The sequence below is a fragment of the Gekko japonicus genome, unplaced genomic scaffold, assembly GCF_001447785.1.
Source record: "Gekko japonicus isolate JY-2015 unplaced genomic scaffold, Gekko_japonicus_V1.1 scaffold9, whole genome shotgun sequence".
Classification (NCBI taxonomy): Eukaryota; Metazoa; Chordata; class Lepidosauria; order Squamata; family Gekkonidae; genus Gekko; species Gekko japonicus.
Genome location: NW_015168044.1, coordinates 3,407,427 through 3,427,831, shown reverse-complemented (window position 1 = coordinate 3,427,831; position 20,405 = coordinate 3,407,427). Strand labels below are relative to the sequence as shown.

Sequence of the window (20,405 nt, the reverse complement as noted above, 5' to 3'; positions counted from 1 at the left end):
GGTGATCGGAAGAGCCACAGTCAAAGAGCCACATCTGGCTCCTGAGCCACTTTGGCAGCATGTCCTAGTCGCTGGTGAATCACCTCTGGGCAGCTTGGTGGAGAAATGTATGTCATTGTGAAGGGAAGTGGCACTTTTTTTCACTAAGCATACCTAATTTTGTTTGGGTTGTTTTGGTGCGAGCTCTACAAGCGCCCGTCATTTCTCAGTTCTGTGAATCTCAACTTCTCTTCCCCAGTCTCTGGCAGGAAAATCTCCCACCCAAACTTGCCCAAGTAAAATTATGCAACTAGGACATTGAATGTATATTTAAAAAGTATGCAAAACGCTACTAATTGTGCAATTTACATAACTTGAGAGCTCCTGGAGCACAGTGGCTGTGCACCTGCTACAAACCTGGGCAGGGGGTTTTAAACAAGTTGCAGCCTCTCAGCCCCTCCCCTGCAATATGGGGATAAAGAACAGTGGTCTACCTGGCAGGGCTGCTGTAAGCATTGCAGAGATGTTGTGAGATACATGCTTTGAAAGCTCTGAAGTGCTTTACAAATGCACTGTGCTATGGGTTTATCCCAACAGCAGAATTTTGTTATTCTAAAACAGTACAAAAAGAATTGGATTCCCCTCCCCTGGTGCAGAAACCAAGGGTGCCACTGGTTCAGAGTCCTCATTTCAACCCATCTGCAGAAAACGCAGCAAATATTCACATAATTAATGTCTGTGCTGTGTTAACAGTGCCTCTGGCGCTGACAAATTGTTGCGCCTACTCTTGTGGAGATAAGCCACAAAGATCTTCCATACAAGTTGAACATAAAATAAATGTGTAAGCAGCAGTTAACACCTTGAGGCAAATAATGGTGCCAGCTTTGTCTTTATTCTTTTGATACCGTAGCAGGATTGGGGTGGGGGGAGAGTACAGAACTGCTAACACTGGAGGGTAAAACATTCCATCAGGAGAGGCATCATTTCATTCGCTACCAAGGAATTTATTAGAAATACTATAATGAGCTGGAGAAACTGTGGCTAATTGACTTATGCCGAACTCACCTAATTAATGTAATTTGCACATACAGTTTTCAGTGCACAGTTGTAGTTGGGCATGCTGTGTGCATGTTTGCTCGCTTTCTCCACCCTACCCTCCCCCCCATTATTATTTTGAAGTCTATCAACCACAAATGTGGAAAAGCTACCTGCTTAGGATCTGAGATTCACGGGAGTCAGGCTCTGCAAGGAAGTTGTTCTCCATTTAAACTGCTTCCTTGCTGCTAAAGTTAAGTTCATAACAAGTTCACGGTGTTTGTTTATTTGCTGTCAACCATCAGGGCTTAGAACCCTGTTTTGTTTTAATGAAAATTGGAGTTCTAAAATGCTTTGAAGCTTGCCTTGTATTGTCTTTACTGTGCTTAAATTTGACAGTTAGGGAAGCTGGTTTCTGTCTCATCCTCATCCTGGCAAACCTGCCCATGACCAGTTCTGAGTATGGCACCTCCAAGGTGAGCAGAGAGCTGCTGCTGGTAAATCCAGCATGAGATGATACAACCATATAGTGGATTTCAGTTCGCATTAGTGTTGCTCAGTTAATTCTAATGCATTTGAATGAAGCCCTGTGATTTTTTTTTTCCCATTTGCAAATGCACCTACAAGTGGAGAGCAAAGATATAGCTCCTCTGTGTCATCTGTAGAAAACAACTGATCTATTTTCCATCTGGGGAAGCAGTACCTTATGGTGAGATCTCCTATTTTTTTTAAAAATTAAAATTCGCTTTGTCCCTGCCAATCCTTTACCGATGGTATCTACTTAAGAAGCCACGAATGACAAAGTAGATGATATGTTGTTTCAAAATGTTTGCTTTTGTATACTTTTCCTGTTGGTGCTTAGCAAAGCATGAGCTTTTTTGCTGAACTGGGTCTAGATCTTTAACTGGGAAACGAAAGTGGCCTTGTCCAGTGTGGTGTATGGGCGACCCAGGTTCAAACCACTAGTCTGCCCTGAAGCTCACCGGGTGGCCTTTGAGCCCAGTACCTCTCAGCCTAACCTGGGGGAGGGGAGAACCTTGCAGGAGGGGGCATTAGTCTTCTTCTCTGAGTAAGTATGGAATAAAACAACCGTTCTCTTAGCAATAGAAGTTGCGAGGTTGACTGATAACTACACAATATGAATCATTGTGACTGCAGCATAATTAAACTGCAATATTAAACGTAGCAACCCACCGGTTTGATTTATACATGCTGTGTCCATGGGCTACTGCCCAGGACTCCCTGCACTGTTTGTTTCTTGTAGCGCCCCTGTTGGGAGCACCTATCAGTGGCTGCTTGTTTTAACTTGAGCCTTCGTCACAGCGGAATTTAATCAGTATTGCCAGATAACCATTAAGCATGTTGTTTACTTCAGTTCGATTAGTTTTGTGTAGTTAACTCTAAAGCGCCTGAGTTAAGTCCATGGTATTAACTAAGGAGTGGCCGGCTACACATTACCCCCCACCTTTGTTTTTGAATTGATTCGTTTTGATTTTTTTAAATGATTTCTGTGGTACTGTAGGTGGCCTGGAGCAGGTCTCTGGAGAGGTGGCGTATAATGGATAAATGGAAAATGCAGTCAAGTCACAGCAGACATCTGGAGATGCCAAAGGGTCTTCAGGGCAAGAGACGTTCAGAGGTGGTTTGCCATTGCCTGCCTCTGTGTAGTGAACCTGGGCTTCCTTGGTGTTCCCCCCTCCATGTACTAACCAGAACTGACCCTGCTTAGCTCTCGAGATCTGGCAAAATCGGTCAGGGCCTAGGTGGCATATAAGTTTCCTTAATTATTTAATTAAATGGAGGAGTTCACCGTGGTGTAGTGAAAACTATGGTGGAGCGTTGGCCTAGAACTGAGGAGACCTGGATCCGGCCCCCCCCCCCCCCCCCCCCCCCGATGAAGGGAGCCTTGGCTAGCATTGCGGAGATAAAATGGGAAAGGGGAACAATGTATGCCACCCTGACCTATTTGGAGGAAGAGCAAGATAAAAATTGAATGGCTTTTTCAGAGCTGCTACACAGGCATCACAGTACAAAAAAGAGTTGCCTCATGAGAGGGAGGGCAGGAAGGGTTGCCTCGGTGCTTAGTTCTTGTGGCCCATTTTTACATGCCCGGGGAAATGCTGATTGCCACTTTGGGGTCAGGAAGCAATTTTTCTCCAGGCCAGTTTGGCTGGAGATCCTGGAGGGTTTTTTGGTCATCTTCTGGTCATGGAACGGGGGTCCCTGCGGGTGTGGAGGGGGAGGTATTTGTGAATCTCCTGCCTTGTGCAGGGGGTTGGACTAAATGACCCTGGAGGTCCCTTCCATGATTCTGTGGTTAGCAGTAGCCAAATCAGGGGCCTTTGGAAGGTGCTGCTCTTTGTCAGGGGAGAGCATCTGACTTAAGTTCTTTCAGCTCCCCCACCCCAGCTGCTCAAGTATGAAAATGGATCTGCTAGTCCACGCTGTGTGTCTTGGTGGTACTAGGAAGTGCCGTCAAGCCGCAGCCACCTTATGGTAACTTCATAGGGTTTTCAAGGCAAAGGATGAACCAGAGGCAGTTTGCTGTTGCCTTCCTCTGCCCAGCGACCCTGGCTTTCCTTGGTGGTCTCCCATAACAAATACTAGGCCAGCCAACCCTGCATAGCGTCCATGATCAGTCTAGCCGGGGCTGTCCAAGCCCTTGCCTTAGAGCAGAGCATCCAAGAGTTTCAGAATTTGTGTAAGACCAAATTGTACAGGAGTTCTTTGGCAGCATGTAAGTAGCAGGATCTTCCTCATTTGAAATATCTTGGTAGAAGGTACACATGCAGGAGCAGAGAGGCTCCTTTGTGTTATTGCTGTACTGTGGTTGCAGACTGTTTATTTCTAGTTCTGTACGCAGTTTTGAGTCCTGCAGGAGAAAGACAGGATAAAAATGATTTAAATAAATATGAATTCCACCCTTTGGTGTTTCTAACCTTCGAAGAGGGTTTCGTATCTTGTCCTGGGTTTCCCCTCCTCTTGTGTACATTGAGCTCACTCTGTATCTAGCCTTCCTTATCAGGGTTGCCACTGTACGTGACTGTGATTTCCTCCTAAGTCCATGAAGCAGTCTGTTCCATGAATTTTCTGTAGCCAACAGTGGTGGGAGGCCCCACTCTGCGGGCTTTTGTCTTATTTAAATACAATGGCAAACTCCCTCTTCCACCTACTAGGAAAACCAGATCTCAGTGCTGCAGGGTACGGCAGTGGCTGCTTTTTAATGCCGCTGTTGATCCAGCTGACATTATCTTAAGAAACGAGGTGGCGGCAGAAGCAGAGAGCCCAGCTGCCTTTCCCCAGTCCTGAGAGCAGGGCCGGATGTTGTTGGTTTCAGATTAGGAGGTGGCCAAGAGTCGCTGAGTCCGAAATACAACGTAGAGGCAAAAGAGTGATGTCAGAGATCCAGCAGTCAGGGGGCTTGGTGGTGAGGGGTGGGAGCTTTGCCTGCTCTGTCTGTATCCCCTTCTGAAAATGGTGCTCTAGCCAGAATAGTCTGTGGCTCTGATCATCATTTCAAACCTAGTTCTCGGTGAGGCGGCAAACTTGATTCTGGCCTGCATCAGCTCAGACTCGGGGCTGGCATGATGTTCCTCCATATCCCCTCCCCAGTCCCCTGCATGTAGAAAAAGGGGATCTCAGAGAGAAGGCTGGGCTAGAACCCTTTCCCCTGGCAGGCGGCTGCGTTTGCGTGGAGGACGGTTCCTTCATGCCGGCTCAAGCCAAGCACACGTTTACCACTCTGAGGTACAGTCTGCATTAATGATGAAGTTTTCTTCGTGCATGTTGCTCAGCACAGAACACAAAGGCGCCGGAGGGCCTGTTTTTATGTTCAGCGGGGCATCTGTTGCCTTATAAGTCTGCAGCAACTGTGGCACTGTTAGAATTATGTGGTTAGTCTTTCAAATCAAAGCCACTATTATTTTTGATTCTGTAAGTTGTCTACAATATGGAGGTCTAAGTATAGAAGCTAATGTCAATGGCTCTTATGTTTTAAATAATACTGCACTACCTTTCCCGCTGTTACGTCTTTCGTACGGGCTATTACAGGTGAGCGGGTTTTATAGATTAAATTTTATGGCACAGCAGCATCTGAAATATCTTTGAGTACAACGCAGTGTACCGGCAAAAAGGGCAGGCAGTGGGGGTGGGGGGAGATCTACTGGTGCAACGGTTTCATGTACTTAGATCCCCCATTATAAGAAGCACTTAAGAGCCTCAGGAATAGTCACAGTTCTGATTTAAACGATTTAACTACTCGACTGGAGCCGTGCATTTCCTAGGCGATGACAGATCCAGCATGGCTAGCTTCATGCAAACAGGTCCGTTCCTATTTTGAGCAGCTCTGAGCCTGCCAGAGGTTTGAAGAACTAGGATTTTGAACAGTATTACCATGCAGACTTTAATGCCTTGAAGCTTTCTCAGAGTGTTCAGCCTCCCCTTTTGCTCTGTTTCTTGGTAGCTTCTTGCCCCATCCTTTCCCCTCGAACTGCAGAACTGTAGTGTGTAGGGGATTCTTGGCATCTCAAGCGACACCTTCCTCAGTTCAGATTTGTGGTGTAGAAGAAGCTGAGAGTGGGCCTATGAACAGCAGTAGGGTGGAGTAGGAGGGGCGAGGGAGCTTTTTTTGGTAAAAGTTTCTTCATCTGTGTGGAGTGTTCAGTTCTGTCCTTTTGCCTGTAAAGATATGTTTTTATTATATGGTTGTTTCCTTAAGAGACGTTTTGTTGTGTGCAATACAGTTCTGCAGCCTGGACATAGTTCAGCACTAATGTTTTTTCTAACCTATTTTTGTACTTCATCTGCAGACATCTATTGCACTTACCTTGTATTATTATTAAATTCTTAAAAATTATTACAAAAAGAAAAGAAAAAAGAAACTTAGCAGTGGAAGAGGTGGACAACTGATGGCTAGAGCTCCAGTTCAGAGGAGCACAGTAATGAAACAAATTCTGAGTGTGCACAACTTCTTCCCTAAATATTAATAACACAGTAGATAATTAACCCCAGGCGTTAACAGTTGCATCCTCTTTCCATTGTACTTCAGCCAGCACAGAAAACCATGTGCGAGTTTCCTACCAGGTTGCTGCAAGTCGCTTGCAGCCTTTTGTGTTTGTATAAGGCTGTGTTCTGTTCTTGTGTGACAGTATTGAAAATAAAAGAGAGCCACTCGACTGCTCTCAAAGATTGACTGTCTTCTTAATTGATATTCCTCCCCACCAATGCAACAAGGAAGGGAGGCAAGAGGTTTCCTTTGTGAGTCGGGCAGTTCATTCCTTTGGAGTCCAGTCTGTTATTACCCGGCAGCTTTGTCTATTAATTTGATTCTCCCCCCCCCCAAAAAAAAGAGTACATTTAAGCAAAAAACAGGTTCCAGACCTGCAAAATGTGACTGTGTAGTTGAAAGAAACGTGGGGCCCTGAGGGGCAGGTGGAAGACTTGCCACTACTTTTAACTAGTTTTGTGCGAAACTGGCAATTTTGAAGTTATTGGACACCTGTTAAAAGACACTGCCGAAGCTAACGAGAGTGTGTAATTTTGTTCTCTGCTAGCACTAGTCCTTGGCGAGCAATTGAGGCAGCTTGCAAAACTTGGATTTTAACTGGATGTATTTTATATTTTCTCAAATATGTTATTACATTTGTTGAGCCTTTGGGTTAGGGTAGGCTAAAAAATTAATCTAGATGCAAGATTAGTTCTCATATTACTTTTTTAAAGGAACGAGTGTACTTTTGTGAGTCACACCTAAGGCTTGAGTACAATTACAAGTTACTTGCAGCGCAGGGCTCCGTCATGAGTACGTTGCTCCGGCAGCGGGGGGGAGGGGGGCATAATTTGTGAAGCAGTCCTGCATGGTCATATGTGAGTCTGCCTACCTCACAGCATACGTCCACTAATTCGTTTGTCTAGGGGATTTTTATGCTGCCTCTCCTGGGGAACTAGCCCAGTGATTTCCCTGTACTTGGATGCCTGTTAGTGGAAAGTATAAAATAATTCCATCTGGAAGGGTGTGGGGGTGTTGTGAAAGATGTGCAAACTTATGCATAGGGTGGAGAAAGTGGATAGAGAGAGCTTTTCCTCCCTCTTCCGTAATACTAGAACTCAGGGGTACCTAATGAAGTTATGGGCCATAGGAACAGGACAGAGCAGACAAAAGGAAACTGTAGAATTCACTGCCAGGGGAGGCGGTGATGGCCACAAGCATAGATGGGTTTAGAAGGGGGTTAGATGGATTCATGGAGGGAGAGATCCACGAATGGCTACTAACAGTGGGGAAGAAAGAGAACCTCCACATCCAGAGGCCGCAGACCTCTGAATACCCATGCTGGGAAGAAACATTAGGGGAAGGACTCGGCCTCTGTGCCCTGTTCATTGGCCCTCCAGAGCAGCTGGTTGGCCGCTGTATGAAACAAGTTGGCCACTGTATGAAACTAGATGGACCACTGTTCTGATCCGGTAGGGCTGCTCTTATGTTCTTCTGTCTGTGGTGTTACATCTGTGAAGGCTGATTCATTCCTATGAGTCACTCTCTGGATGCTGCTGTCGCCAAGTGAAGCACTTGCTTGTGTGGGTCAGACGGGAGTCTGCGTAGCATGCAGAGTGTCTACAGTGCAGGGTCTAAGAGGAAGCGGTTTGTTTGTTTTGTTTCATTTATAGACTGCATAGCTTGCTGGGACCCAAGGCAGATTACGCAATTAAAGAACAGTTTCATAAAAAGCAGTATAATGCATAAAAACAATGCATTAGAACTAGATTATAAATTTAGAGGATGCAGAAATGATGGTATAATAACAGTGCAGTAAAGCTGGATTACAAAACTAGAAAACAGTTCAGTAAAAACAGTATAATACATACAATAAACAATGCAATGAAAATGGATAGTTTTTCCACACAGACATTAATGCTTTTACCAGTATACACAGAAAAAGTGGTGGGAGTTTACTTACTGAGGTGGGAAGGGGATCCTTTGCCACAAAGATGTACCTCATTCAGTACCTCTCGCAGTTGTGCTTCAGAGGCTTCTTGGGAGATCAGCAGTTTGTTGGAGAGACCATTCTAAAAGTATGAGCTTTTCCGTACTAATATTTAAGGTATTAGGAATCACATTCCTGGTTAACATTACAGCTTGTATTTGGGATAGAACTTAATGTCAAATCTGAGCGAACTCATTAGGTCAGCATAGCAAAGAGATTGCTCTGAATTTGGTTGACGTTTCCGACAGCAACATGGTACATTTTCACAGTTTCAGAACAGACAGGAATATTATTCAGGCTGATTTGGTCGTGGGATGCCTGGTTTTGCATTTTGGGATTGCAGTGCTCATCGTGGGATTTGGCCAACTCTTGAAATCACTGGGGAACCTGCTGTGTTTCTGAAAGCCAGCCAGGAAAAGACACACGCACCTGCCCTTACTTGGTGCTCACCTGTTCAGGTTCTTAATGGAGAGTTGAGCTAAGCACAGTGAGGAAGAACATTCATCATGGTTTTATTTTTTTGTTTTATTTTTTGCCTTTATATCCCGTGTGATAGGTTCGTTCTTCCTTTATGCCCATATAGGTTCAGTGGTGTCTTCCCCAGCTTAAACATGGCAGTGAAGCGGCGTGAACAAGCTCTGCAGGATTACAAGCGGCTGCAGTCCAAGGTGGAGAAGTACGAAGAGAAGGAGAAGACGGGGCCCATTCTGGCCAAGCTGCATCAGGTTTGTGCCATTCAGACAGGAGGGCATTCAGAGTAGCCTGACTGCCACAGGGCAACTTACAGGTTGCTCAGGTGCTGGATGACATTTTATGACTTAGGTATTTATTTCACAAAGGTGCAAGGACGTCAAAAGGGGATGCAAAGGAACCTTTGGAGGAGAATCCACCATTAGCCGAGGGCTAACTAAATACCACCCCCAAGGGATTATTTTGTTCTAGTCTTGGAAGGCAATGGGAGTGGGGTGGGGGGTCAGTTCAGCATACATCCAAGCCCTTTTCTGTCGTCGTATCATATGCCAATTTATTGCATGCAAGTTGGATTCTCCACATGCAAGCTCATCATATTGCAGTACAAATCAAGGGATCCATTGGATGGTCAATTCCCATGTGTGCTGTAGTTGCAACGGAAGTTCTTCCTTTTCTGGTGAAATAGATATGGTTGTGCCGCTGGGGGCACCATTTGGTGTTGTGTCACCTGCATCATGCCAGACTGATTCCTCATCCGTCAGCTAATATGTGCACTGATTTTGCCCCTCCATCTCACACATTTTCCTGCCTTCCTTTCTCTTTCTTACCAGTGCCTCCTCTTCCATCCTATCTTTTGGCTTTAAGATTCAGGAACACTCCACTGGGTCTCTGTCATGTCTGTAACATGCTCTGAGCCCATAGGTATATGCTGTAGAATGCCTCCCCAAATGTTATAGAACTTGTATGTTTGTGTGTGTGTGTTAAATGAGCCAGCAAGGTTCCTTCAGACCCCATAGGACTGCTCCTGTGTCTTAGAATGGTAATATTAAAAGATGAAAATCGCATCTGAGAGACCAAGGTTGTGGTTGAAAGAATAAAGCCTCTCAAGAATCCTCCCGCTAAGCTGCTCTTCAGTGGAACTGCCTAACAATAAGTGTATTCATAAGTTCTGTCACTAAGGGCTGATTCACAGGTTATGTGACAATTGCGTTTGCTGCAACTGCATTGTTACATCTTGCAGTAACAGGTGACGTTTAAACCTGCAACCGTAAACATGCATTTGGGAGCTGCTGTAGCCAGTCCCTGAATGCTGTAAGAACACGTGCCCCCTCTTCATATTTTATGTGTTTACTGTGGGAACGTGTGGCAGTGACCATGGCGAACATGATTGCTGCATAAAGTGTGAATCAGCTTTCGGTTGGTGTTAACCTTCTGTTTGCCCAGAGCCTAAGAGGTTGACTTCAGCAAAATCAGGGGCTGCATTTTTTTAAAATAACTCTGTAAATTGGCCATTGTGTTAAAGAATTACTGTATTAACTTTAAGAAGAGAGAATTCAAGCTTAATTGTAAGGAGCTTAGATTGCTTCTTGTGCGTGCAAAAACCAAAGTATATGAAATGGTAAGCTATTTTGTCCTGTTGGCTAAGCAGGAGGGATTTTTCCTTTCTGATAAATTTTATAATAGGATTGAGTGAAAAGAAGAGATGGGAGAGACATTTTCATCAGCTTTGAATGGTACATAGAAACACCTTCAGACCCTTTTTAGGAATTGCTGTGGAGGTGAAAGTGCCCTACACCGGAAGCAATTTCCTAAATAGGCATCATTTGCCCTCACATTCCTGATTGGCTAGGATCACCCATGTGACCAGCCTAGAAAGAAACATTACCCTTCTAATTCAGATTTATTTGTCTGCCTTGAAATTGGTATGTAGCCAAATCTGATTGGTTCAATTGCATTATGACATGGTAGTGATCAACACATGACCTCTGATTGGCTGGGAGAAGTACTAACCAAGAGAAAAGGTGGTCCTTGAAGCAACAACAAATCTAGCAAAGAAGCAAGAAAAGCAAAGCAAACTGTTTAGGCTGGGATTTGGAGAGAAATATTTCAGGGCCCCCAGAAATGTTGCTTTTGCTCTGAAAATGGGTAGAGCCATGATGTCTGCATCTCTCCTCTGTAAGTGTTTCTGAGTATCTCTGAGTGCTGCTTCTTATCCTAGGGGTAAAGAGGATCCATCTTGGCCATGTTGTACTAGGGACTGAGTTCAAAAGGAAGCCTTCTCACACCATGTATTTTCAAAGATGATCTGGAGGTTGTTTCAGGCGGAGGGTAGTAGTAATTTGTGATCTCTTTTCCCAGGCGCGGGAAGAACTGAGGCCAGTGAAAGAGGATTTTGAAGCCAAGAACAAGGAGCTTTTGGAAGAGATGCCCAAATTTTACAGCAGTCGGATTGACTACTTTAAGCCAAGCTTTGAGTCTTTGATTCGGGCTCAGGTACAACTTTCTTCTGCTTTATTAGAAGCGGTGTGTGTGTGTGTGTGTGTGTGTGTGTGTGTGTCCCAATCTGCATTGTAAGTTGATAGAAATGCTGAATGCCACTTAAGTTGGTCATAGCTGAACATTGAGGTGGCCCCTGCAGAAATCCTCCACATCACAAAGGCTCTGCAGGGCTTCCTTGTTGGGGCAGTGCGGATTCGAATGGGGCAACTGGTGGAATTCTGGTGTGCCTGCGTCTGCTGTCAACAAAGCAGCTGGAGTGTCATGTGTCACTTTCAGCAGAACATTCTAAACAGAAGTCTGGTTACTATAATTTGAAGAAGTAAACAGTCTAACCCACCTTAGATTAGGCTCAGTACTGGGTTTAGGCCAGGAAGAGCTGGGTTCAAATCCTCACCTTGCCCCAGTCACATTCTTGACTTAACTGACCTCACACAGAGTCGTTGTGAAGATTAAAAAAGGGAGGCCACATGCGTGGCTCTCCCTGAGTTCCTTGGGAAGAAGCGCAGGATAAAATGTAATCGATTAACTATCTTTAGGTCTCCATGATTCTTGAAGTGTACTGAGAGAGGCTGGACTCATTTGCTCTGAAGGAGGCACAAGGTTTTCCCTGCCTCTTCCTCCCAGCTTAATGTTGTGTGTTGGATCCAAAGATGGAGTTTGTGCATCTGATGGAGCCCCAAGGGAATCAACAACGGGATGTATTCATACTCCCTTGTTTGCTTGTGGCGCTGTCTCTTAATTGTGCTACAGGCTGAGGTTAAGGTTATTGGGGAATATAGTAAAGGGACTGCTCAGGTTTCCTCTCCCCCAAAACAACTGTGAAGGACTCGGGCAACATGAGGCTTGGCAGGCAGTGCCTGCTTCATCGGCCTCCCGTGCAGTTTCTCCATTCCTTGAGCCTCTGATCGAGATGTAGATTCTCTCTCTATAACATCCAGTGTTTCTTTTAAAGTTTGACCATTAGCAAGAGGTCTGGATTTCTACAACCAAGGAAGCCCACTTTGTTTATGTAGATTATCCATATTTGAATAATTTTTTTATACAGTTGGTGGGTTTTCCAGTGCAGAACCTGAATTCTTTGTTGGGATTCGGGCAGTGTGATGGGGACAGCATGGGAGAGAGGTACTCTCTACTTGAGGCTTTGCCGTATTTTTGAGGATCGAAAAGAAATGTGTGTTGTCTCTCTCATGAGGGCTAGAAGCTTGATCTGTAAAAAATTAAATGGAACAGTGAGGCTTCTTAGAGTTCAGGAAAGGCCATAATTAAGAATTATTCATACCAAGCCATCAGATTCTGTGCTGTGTGGCTGTGCAAAAAAAAATGGACCCCTTTGCAGGGAAGCAACGTGTCCAAAGAAAATGACCTTGAGTCAGGATTAGAATCACAAAGTTCTTCACTCAGCCTTGCAAAACTCCAAACTGCATCACCTTCTCGGGGGCCTGCTTAAATTAAGAACTGTGCCTAATCTCCCCTTCCTAGCCTGCTGCCGGAACCCGCCTCTGTTCAGCCATCCTTTCCCCTCTTTGATATCAGAGCGGGAATGAGCTAATGTCCAGAAGCATGCGAGTTGTAAATGGACTGAACGCCGCCCCCAGCCGGCTCATTCATCCAGCCACTATTCTTTTCTGGGCCTCTTTCCATCTGCGTCTTGTTCAGTTTATTCAGTTTAGTTGGGGGGTATTGTGTTACTCAGTGGAATATCTGGTTCCGTTTCTCATCTCAGCGTGTCCTTTTTAAAACTAGAAACCACTTTCCAGACTGCAGCCCCTTACATGTGTGGCTGACAAGTGGGCAGATGTATTGGTTTTCTGAACGAAGCTCAAAGCTGTGGAATCCGGAGCCACTTTTATCCCATCCGTTATCAGCTGCATGGTTCCGGGGGTTTCCCTGCCTCTTGGATTTGTGAGAGCAGTGCATACAAATGGGAGGTGCTTTGTGGTGAAGCATGGCAAGCTGATTCCCAGGGCAGAGTCCTTGGCCAAAGGGATGCGTGAAGCATGTTAAAGGAGCTGTTTGGTCGGAGTGCCAGACCTGCCATTCCCCCCCTCCATGAAATCACATTGCGTGAATTTGTATGGAGTTGCCTCATAGTTCTTTCACACTCTGATTGGTAGAAGAATGCAATCATCGAAGAACACAGAGTTAGAGACCTACTGTGATAGCAAACAATTCCAGTATAAGGGTCCAAAACTCCCTGAGAGGTGGACTGCTTTCTCCTGCTCTTTGAGCAGCATCCTGAATTGAAGCAGACTAACAGGATTGCCGCTGGTTTTACTGGACTCTGATCCTGTGCCTTTAGCAGCAGTCTGGCCTAGAGAAATAATGCATATGACATCCCCCCCCCCCTTATTTCTATGGCAGGGGAAACAGCAGTTTAACTTTTTTGCATGTCAGGTAGCAGCTGAAGCATCAGAAGCAGTCCTACTCAAAGCGATCAAGTTGGGTGGTCGTAGGCAAGCCCCTGGCTGCATTCCAAGGTCACAAACAAACCAGGGTTTGAACACAGTGAGAATTAGCCTGAGTCTCCTGGGGCTCACACCCATTCCCATCTTTCTCTCCTTGTGTGGACTGAAGACTTGCTGGTTTAGAACTAACTACAGCTTGTCATGGAGTTTGTTCCTGGCCTGTGAGCCACAATTCTAAATTGCAGTTTAATCCTGTTTTGTTGATAATTCATTAACAAAAAAAAAATTTAGCTGCAATTTGTTAAAAGTTTCCCATTTGGATTTTGTTGATTGATTACAAACAAAGAAAGTCTGCATGCCGTATACTAAGGGAGGCGGAAGCATGTGACCGAATTGGACCGAATTGTCATTTGAACACAGCAGTATCTCGTGGCATCAGCCCCCCCACCCACACACACACCAAATGAGGATAACAATGTCCTGTTTTATTGGGGTGTTGTACAGATTACTGATAAAAGCATTAAGGGCACTGAGCATTTAAGGAAAGAACTTACAAAATAGTAATTTAGGGCAAGTAGAAAGAATGTCTGTTCTGAATCTCCTCCTGTATCGCATATGACAGTCAAGCCAGTCGGCTCCAAAAGAGTTGGTTAGTGGCCATCTCCAGAAGACATGATTAGTAAGACTCGCCAGAAAGCTGAGGTTTTTCTCTGTGGTGTTTATAAATAACCAAGAAGGGTAGTTTAGTGTTGTAAATTGTGAGCTCGTCAAAATGTTCCTCTCGCTTGCAGTGGTTATATAATTATTGATAATGATTGCATAACTCTAATTATTGGCCAAGATGTTCCCAGGCATCATTCCGAGTGCCAAGATTTGTTTACTCACCTCTGAAAATGGTGGTAGGAAAAGCACCAGCCGGGTTGCCAGACCAGCTATGTTGAAATCAGTCGTTCCTGTGGTCGTGGCGGGGCTCCTCTGCTTCACTTGGCACTCCTCCGAAGACTCTGGGCAGGCTCTTTCCACGCAGCCCCTGGAGCTCCTGCCTGGATGGATTCAGTAGTAAACAAAGCAATTCCCCCCCCCCCCCCCGTGTCCACTCATAATTCCTCCCACTTCATGTTGCATAAATACCAGAGGCAAAGAGAATCCTGTGTTTGCAGCAAAGTATCCCCCACGTGGAAGGTGAAGTCTTTGAGTACAGTTAAGGCACCTTTCCCTGGGGTTTCAGTCCCCTCGAACCATTTGAAGCTTGCTTCCAAGTAGGCATGGTTGGTGGGGGCGGGGGGTCCAGTAACCTAACTCTCAAAAGGGAGTTCTAGGGAGAGGGGAAAGACCTGTACTCTTTTAATATACCACCATTCTTGTATTCTGTGTTTGGAAGGAATCCGGGGAGTGTTTGCCAGGCGCTGGCAGAGGGGGGGGGGGCATCTGAGTCTGGACAGGGCCTGCAGGGGAGACCTCATGGGAAACCTCTTTGTGCCCTCGGGAGTTCCCTGGTGGAGGAAACACAGAATAGCAATGCAGTAAATGCAAGGCTATTTTGGGGCAGGAACGCACAGGAACGGCGTTCCGGCTGGCTCCCAAGTTGGCCACGCCCAGCAGGAACTCATTAGCATAATAGGCCACACCCAACAGCAGAAATCCAGGAGTATTGGCTTCATTTAGGGTGGCCTAACATGCAAAGGAGTTCCTGCTACAAAAAAAGCCCTGGGTTTTGACAACAAACAAGGTAAACAGAATAACAAGCAAAAGGTGGGTGTGGGTGGATAACCACACTTCTGGTAACATGGGGTTGTGGCGGCCTAATGTGCTAATGAGCTGTGCTGGCAGGGGAGTGGCCTAATATGCTAATGAGTTCCTGGTGTTGGGTGTGGCCTATTATACTAATGAGTTCCTGCTGGGCTTTTTCTACAAAAAGAGCCCTGAAAATGAACACTAAGCGGCCACCCCCAAGTCAAAATGCTCTCCACCCCCTTTGCAAGGTGTCTGTCATCGGAGTCAGGCATTTGAGTCTGGTGACCGTTGTTCCCAGTATGCAAAAGCTTTGCCAAGGGGTATGGGAAAGTACAGCAGAGGTGAGCGCTGGGGTATCTCGGCAAAACTTCCCTGAACTTGATCTTGTGAAGACAAACCTTCCCCCATATGTGCTCCTACAAAAATCAGAAGAGACAGTCCCACTGTGTAACCTTTCTGCTTTTGTTCACGTGAACAGAACTTCAGTTCTGCCTGTGGAAAATCCTTCCCTGCGGTCAGGTTTCTCAGCCTTCCCTGTTCTGAGGGGCTGAAGTATCATCCTGGCCAGTCTCCTGTGTGATACAGCTTGCCCCCAGGTGAATGCTGTGTTCCGAGGCGAAATATTTCTGCCCACCCACAAGCTTCATCTGAATGGGCAAAAAACCCCCCCCCCCCGTAGGCTTTGAAGTTCCCACACTTAAGATAAAAGGGAGAGGGTTTGTACTCCCTTGTCGATGGGAGGCTTGAGAAGAACACTTCCTCCCCCCCTTGCTCTTATTCTCTGGCTAGAAAACCGAAGTCCTGTCCTCTTCTACGTCTTTAAGATATCTTAAGTTGGAGAGGGGGGCAAAGGGTGCAACAGTATAATAGGCGTGTACCCTGGATGTGCATCAAATCTGTTTGTAGAAGGCTGTGAAACTCTTGGGATTAGGTTTGATTCATAAGCAGCTACTAGCAAAAGAAGCTTCTTAGAGGATCTCTGCTCAGTCATTTTAATATCTCTGTAGTTTAAAGTGGTTGTTAACACTGTGCTGCCCAGCAGTTGGTCCGCCCCACCCTGAGTATTTATTTGATAGTACAAGCACCCTCAGGGCTGGGCAGATGGACTGTGAGCATGGGAACTTCCGTCTTACATAGAACACTTCATCAGGAGCACATCTGCTAAACAGTTTTGTGTAACTTAAAAATAACGCACACACAAGGGGTGATCTTGTTCAGTGGGCGGTGTCAGTCACTGTTTTGAATAGGTTTGTTTTTTTATTTGAAGAAGGTCCCAATACGTAAACAGTTTCTCTTTGGAGTCAAATACCGCTGTGCCCACTGTAGAGTAGAGTTTTTGAGGAATGCCAGTAGTCAGGAACATGTATATTTTTGCACACGTTCAGACATCCCAGGTCACGTCTCTGACCAAAGACACACCATCCTGAGAGCAAGCCTGAGAGCTGGTGTCAAGAGTCCGCTTAGTGTGAGCTGCTCTCTTTTTGAGATTTTACTGCGCTGTGTGCTCAGAGCTTTATCACTGGATTCCCTCTGGAGAGGGGCTGTGGCTCAGTGGTGGTGGGGCACGTGTTGAAGGTCCTAACTTCCGTCCTTGGCATCTCCAGATAAGGGATCCCAGGAGCAGGTTTTTGGAAAGAGCTGTCTGTGCAGGAGCACCTGGAGAACCTTTGCCAAAGTGTGTGATGCTAAACTACTTGGACTGGTGGCCTGACTTGATGTTAGGCAGCTTCATATCTATTCTGTACCAAGCCTTGACCTGGATAGCCTTGTCTAGCCAGATCTCAGATGGAGGACCACCAAGGAAGTCCAGCGTTGCTACACAGAGGCAGGCAGTGACAAAACATCTCTGAACATCTCTTTCCTTCAAAACCCCATGTCATCTGTGACCTGATGGCAACAGTAGTAATAGTAACAATAATACTTCTGTGCCAAACTTGAGGGGACATTGCAACTTCCAGGGTGGAGGTATGGCATTAAAAGGGTACAGATGCATTAAATTTTTGAAGTGTAACCTAAACCAGGCCCGTAGCAAGGCATTTCTATGTTGGGGGGCATTTTAATTCTTCAGGGGGCACTGACTACAGGACCTGTGGGCAGGGCATGAGGAACCCCCCCTCCCCGCCACAGTCCAGGAAGTGGCAATGAAGTTACAATCCCGGAGAAAAGTGCGGCACAGGGGGAAGGCAAGTAGAAGTAGTGGCTGTGGTAGTGCAGGAGGAGTTCACAGTGGCCGCAGCATCTTGCCGGAGAGTCAAGGGGCCAGGCGTCGAAATGCCCCACTGTAGCTACGGGCCTGACCTAAACAGTAAATTGGCACACACAGAGGCTTATGCAGAAATCTGGAGTCATCTTAACTGGTGCAAAAAATCCTTTAATTTTTCAGTCTTTATGATTGGGGAAATAAAGGTATCCGGACTTCAGTCCAGTATGATTGCCCCTTTCTCCCATTGTTGTGTCCTAAAGTCTCTTTCCATGTTTCCCCTTCATCTCTTTTCTTACTACAGTATAGTTTGGGAAAGGGGGGTGGGGGGAACCAGAATTAAAGATTCCCAAACTACAAAAACTCAAACAATGAGTTTGCATTAAGCATAACTGCAAACTATCCAGATTTGCATAATTTATTCTGAGTGAAATCTGTGCTGCATGTAATTAGCACATTAATGGCCTTTCTTTCAAAGTGCAAAGCTTTGCTCTTTGATACCCAGACCCTCCGTATTTTTTCCCGATTTCTTCAGTCTTGAAGTTTTAAAAGATTTTAATACTGTAAAAAAAATGTACACAAATTAGGGAAGAAAGCATCACAATTGCAAAATGTGGCATTACTTGCCACGCTGCCATTTTATTATTTGTTTTTGTGGCACAGGATCAGTGTCTTCTCGGTGCACGAAAATTTGGTGTTTTCTTAGCTTAGCAACCTAAATATATATACCTATGTTGGGTTTTGCTGGTTGAGTGAGAGAGCTTTAGCTGCAAATTGACATCCAGGAATGTGGCTCTCTAGGAATGGATCTGAGGAGCCTTGGCTGATCCGTGGGTTTAGATGTTAGTATTTTGGGCTGTTAGGGGCCCTTAAAGTTTCTCTCTGTTAATCTCCCTCCCTAAGTTATCAGAAGAGGATGCCCACTCTTTGGCGTGTGGCGCCCTCAAGTGGACTGACTCTGGTTAATCATTCTAGTTTTGACCTTCCCTTTCTCCACCCCTACAAGACGTAGAATGTGGCCTTAATTGTTCAAAAGGTACTGAATGGTTGTCGAGTTTCGCCCTGTTTGCTTCTGCCAGTCCTGGAGCTTCTTTCTTGCTGAAGTGGTGTTAACAGTATGGGCCGGCTGCCTTTCAGAAGTGGGGCACAAACCATATAGCGCTCCATCACTGAAGAACTAAAACTTGTGGCTTCCCCCATGGAGGAGGGCTGCTACAGTGCATTTTGTTAAAAGTTGGGAAGGAGAAATGGCATGAAGTTTAATACCCCCACGACAACAAAAAGGCCACTCAAAAAAAGAGAAAAAACTCAAAGTGAACATTCCCCCCTCCCCAAGCAAAAATGGTTTGCTATGTTTTGTATACTGATGTTCTAGCAGGGCCCGCCGAAGACATTTGTTGATTAAGACCATTAAAAAAAAAAGGAGCTGCGGTGGCTCAAGTGGTTAAGACATTGAACTGCAGGCTGTGGAAGGTCAGTAGTTCAGCAGTTTGAGACCCGAGTGTGCCGCATGACGGAGTGAGCTCCCATCCCTAGTTCCAGCTCCTGCCAACCTAGCAGTTCGAAAGCAAGAAATTGCAAGTAGATAAATAGGTACCACTTCGGTGGGAAGGTAACAGCGTTCCTTGCACCTTGGTGTTTAGTCATGCCGGCCACATGACCACGGAAACGTCTTCGGACAGCGCTGGCTCTTCGGCTTTGAAACAGAGATGAGCACCGCAACCCTAGAGTCGGACTCAACTGGCTTTCGAGCAAGGGAACCTTTACATTTACCCTTTACCATTAAAAAGCCCAATTCCAATAACCTTTATTGGCATACACCATTAAAAAAGCCCCAACAAACCAAGCACATGCTAATAAAAATGGAGCACAGACTCTCTTGCTCACACCCCATTGCAGGGCTCGGGAGCTGTGCTCATTGCTTAATGGGGCTTTTTCCAAAAGGACTTGGCCCCCATGGGTGTGTTTTTCCTGTCTTGTACTCTGCTGCTTCTAACAGCATCCCAAATCCATCACCTGAGCAGGCTAGCTTGTATTGTCCTGTGTTCCAGGGCCCCCCCACACACACACAGCTCCCCAAATGAGCAAATCCTTCCCTGTACAAGGCTACCGGAGACATTTGCTCCTCTTTACCCATCAGCTCAGTTGTTGCCCATCACTTGACCTGTGGCAGGAGGGTGGCAGAGGTGTATGCATCTTCCCAAAGGATGCTCACTGCCTCACAGTTTACGAATGCTTCCTCAGCACCTTTTCCTTGGCTCTTAGAGAGAGTTGCCTGTTGGATCTCCTGTCATTATTTTTGATCAGGGTGGGAAGAGTGCAGGTTGCATCCCCCAGACATGGTTTCACTCTAAATTTAGCCTGACTGGTACAGACTCCCTGTTGGACCAGACCAGCATCTCGTTCATCACAGAAACCATGGAATGGCGATGCTCTGTTAGGGGAATTGGTACCCTCTCCTGAGCTTGTTCTCAATGCGATTGTTCTCTCTCAAAGTTGTAGCTGCTCCAGATTCAGGTATGCAAAAAGATGACAAGGTTGTGGCCACTGCCTTCATCAAAGCCTGTTGCTGATTCTCCACAGGAAAGGCACAAACAGATCCCCCCCCCCCAGGAGCGTGTTGGGCCCTGGTAAGGAACACTGGGACTGCCCCTCCCCTTTCATTGGTTGGGCATTCGCTTCTGGGGGTGGGACCATGGCAGGAGGCCTCTACTGAGGCAAGGGGCTGGATGCGGGCACTTGCCCTTCTCTCTCTGGCTTATGTGCAAACTTGATCAAGGTTTTTTCCCTGGGCTTCTAAACTAACTAAAGTAAACATGTTCCTTGCTCTTGGAACATTAAGAACAGCTGAGCCGTAGGGGTTGCCAAATACCTGAAGATTGGGGGGGGGTGGAGCCTGAGGAGGGGTATGAGACTTCAGTGGGGTATAAGACCCATAGAGTCTACCTTCCAAAGTGGCCATTTTCTCCGCGTGATCTCTGTTGCTTGGAGATCAGTTATAATAGAGGGAGATCTTCAGCCACTCCCTGGAGGTTGGCAACCTTAGCTGAGAGTTAAGAATTGCTGTTGCCATCGGGAGGGTGAAGGGCATTGGCCATGCGAGCCCTC

The 20,405-nt window shown here is 46.0% G+C and overlaps 1 protein-coding gene across 1 annotated transcript in view; it reads left to right on the top strand.

Moving 5' to 3' along the window:
• Positions 1-20,405, top strand: part of BIN3 (bridging integrator 3) — a 118,640-nt gene that overhangs the window by 92,013 nt on the left and 6,222 nt on the right. Inside the window, exons 7-8 of the mRNA XM_015414193.1 lie at positions 8,572-8,713; positions 10,818-10,952. Of these exons, the coding sequence (XP_015269679.1) occupies positions 8,572-8,713; positions 10,818-10,952 (277 nt within the window). The remainder of the gene's footprint in view (positions 1-8,571; positions 8,714-10,817; positions 10,953-20,405) is intronic.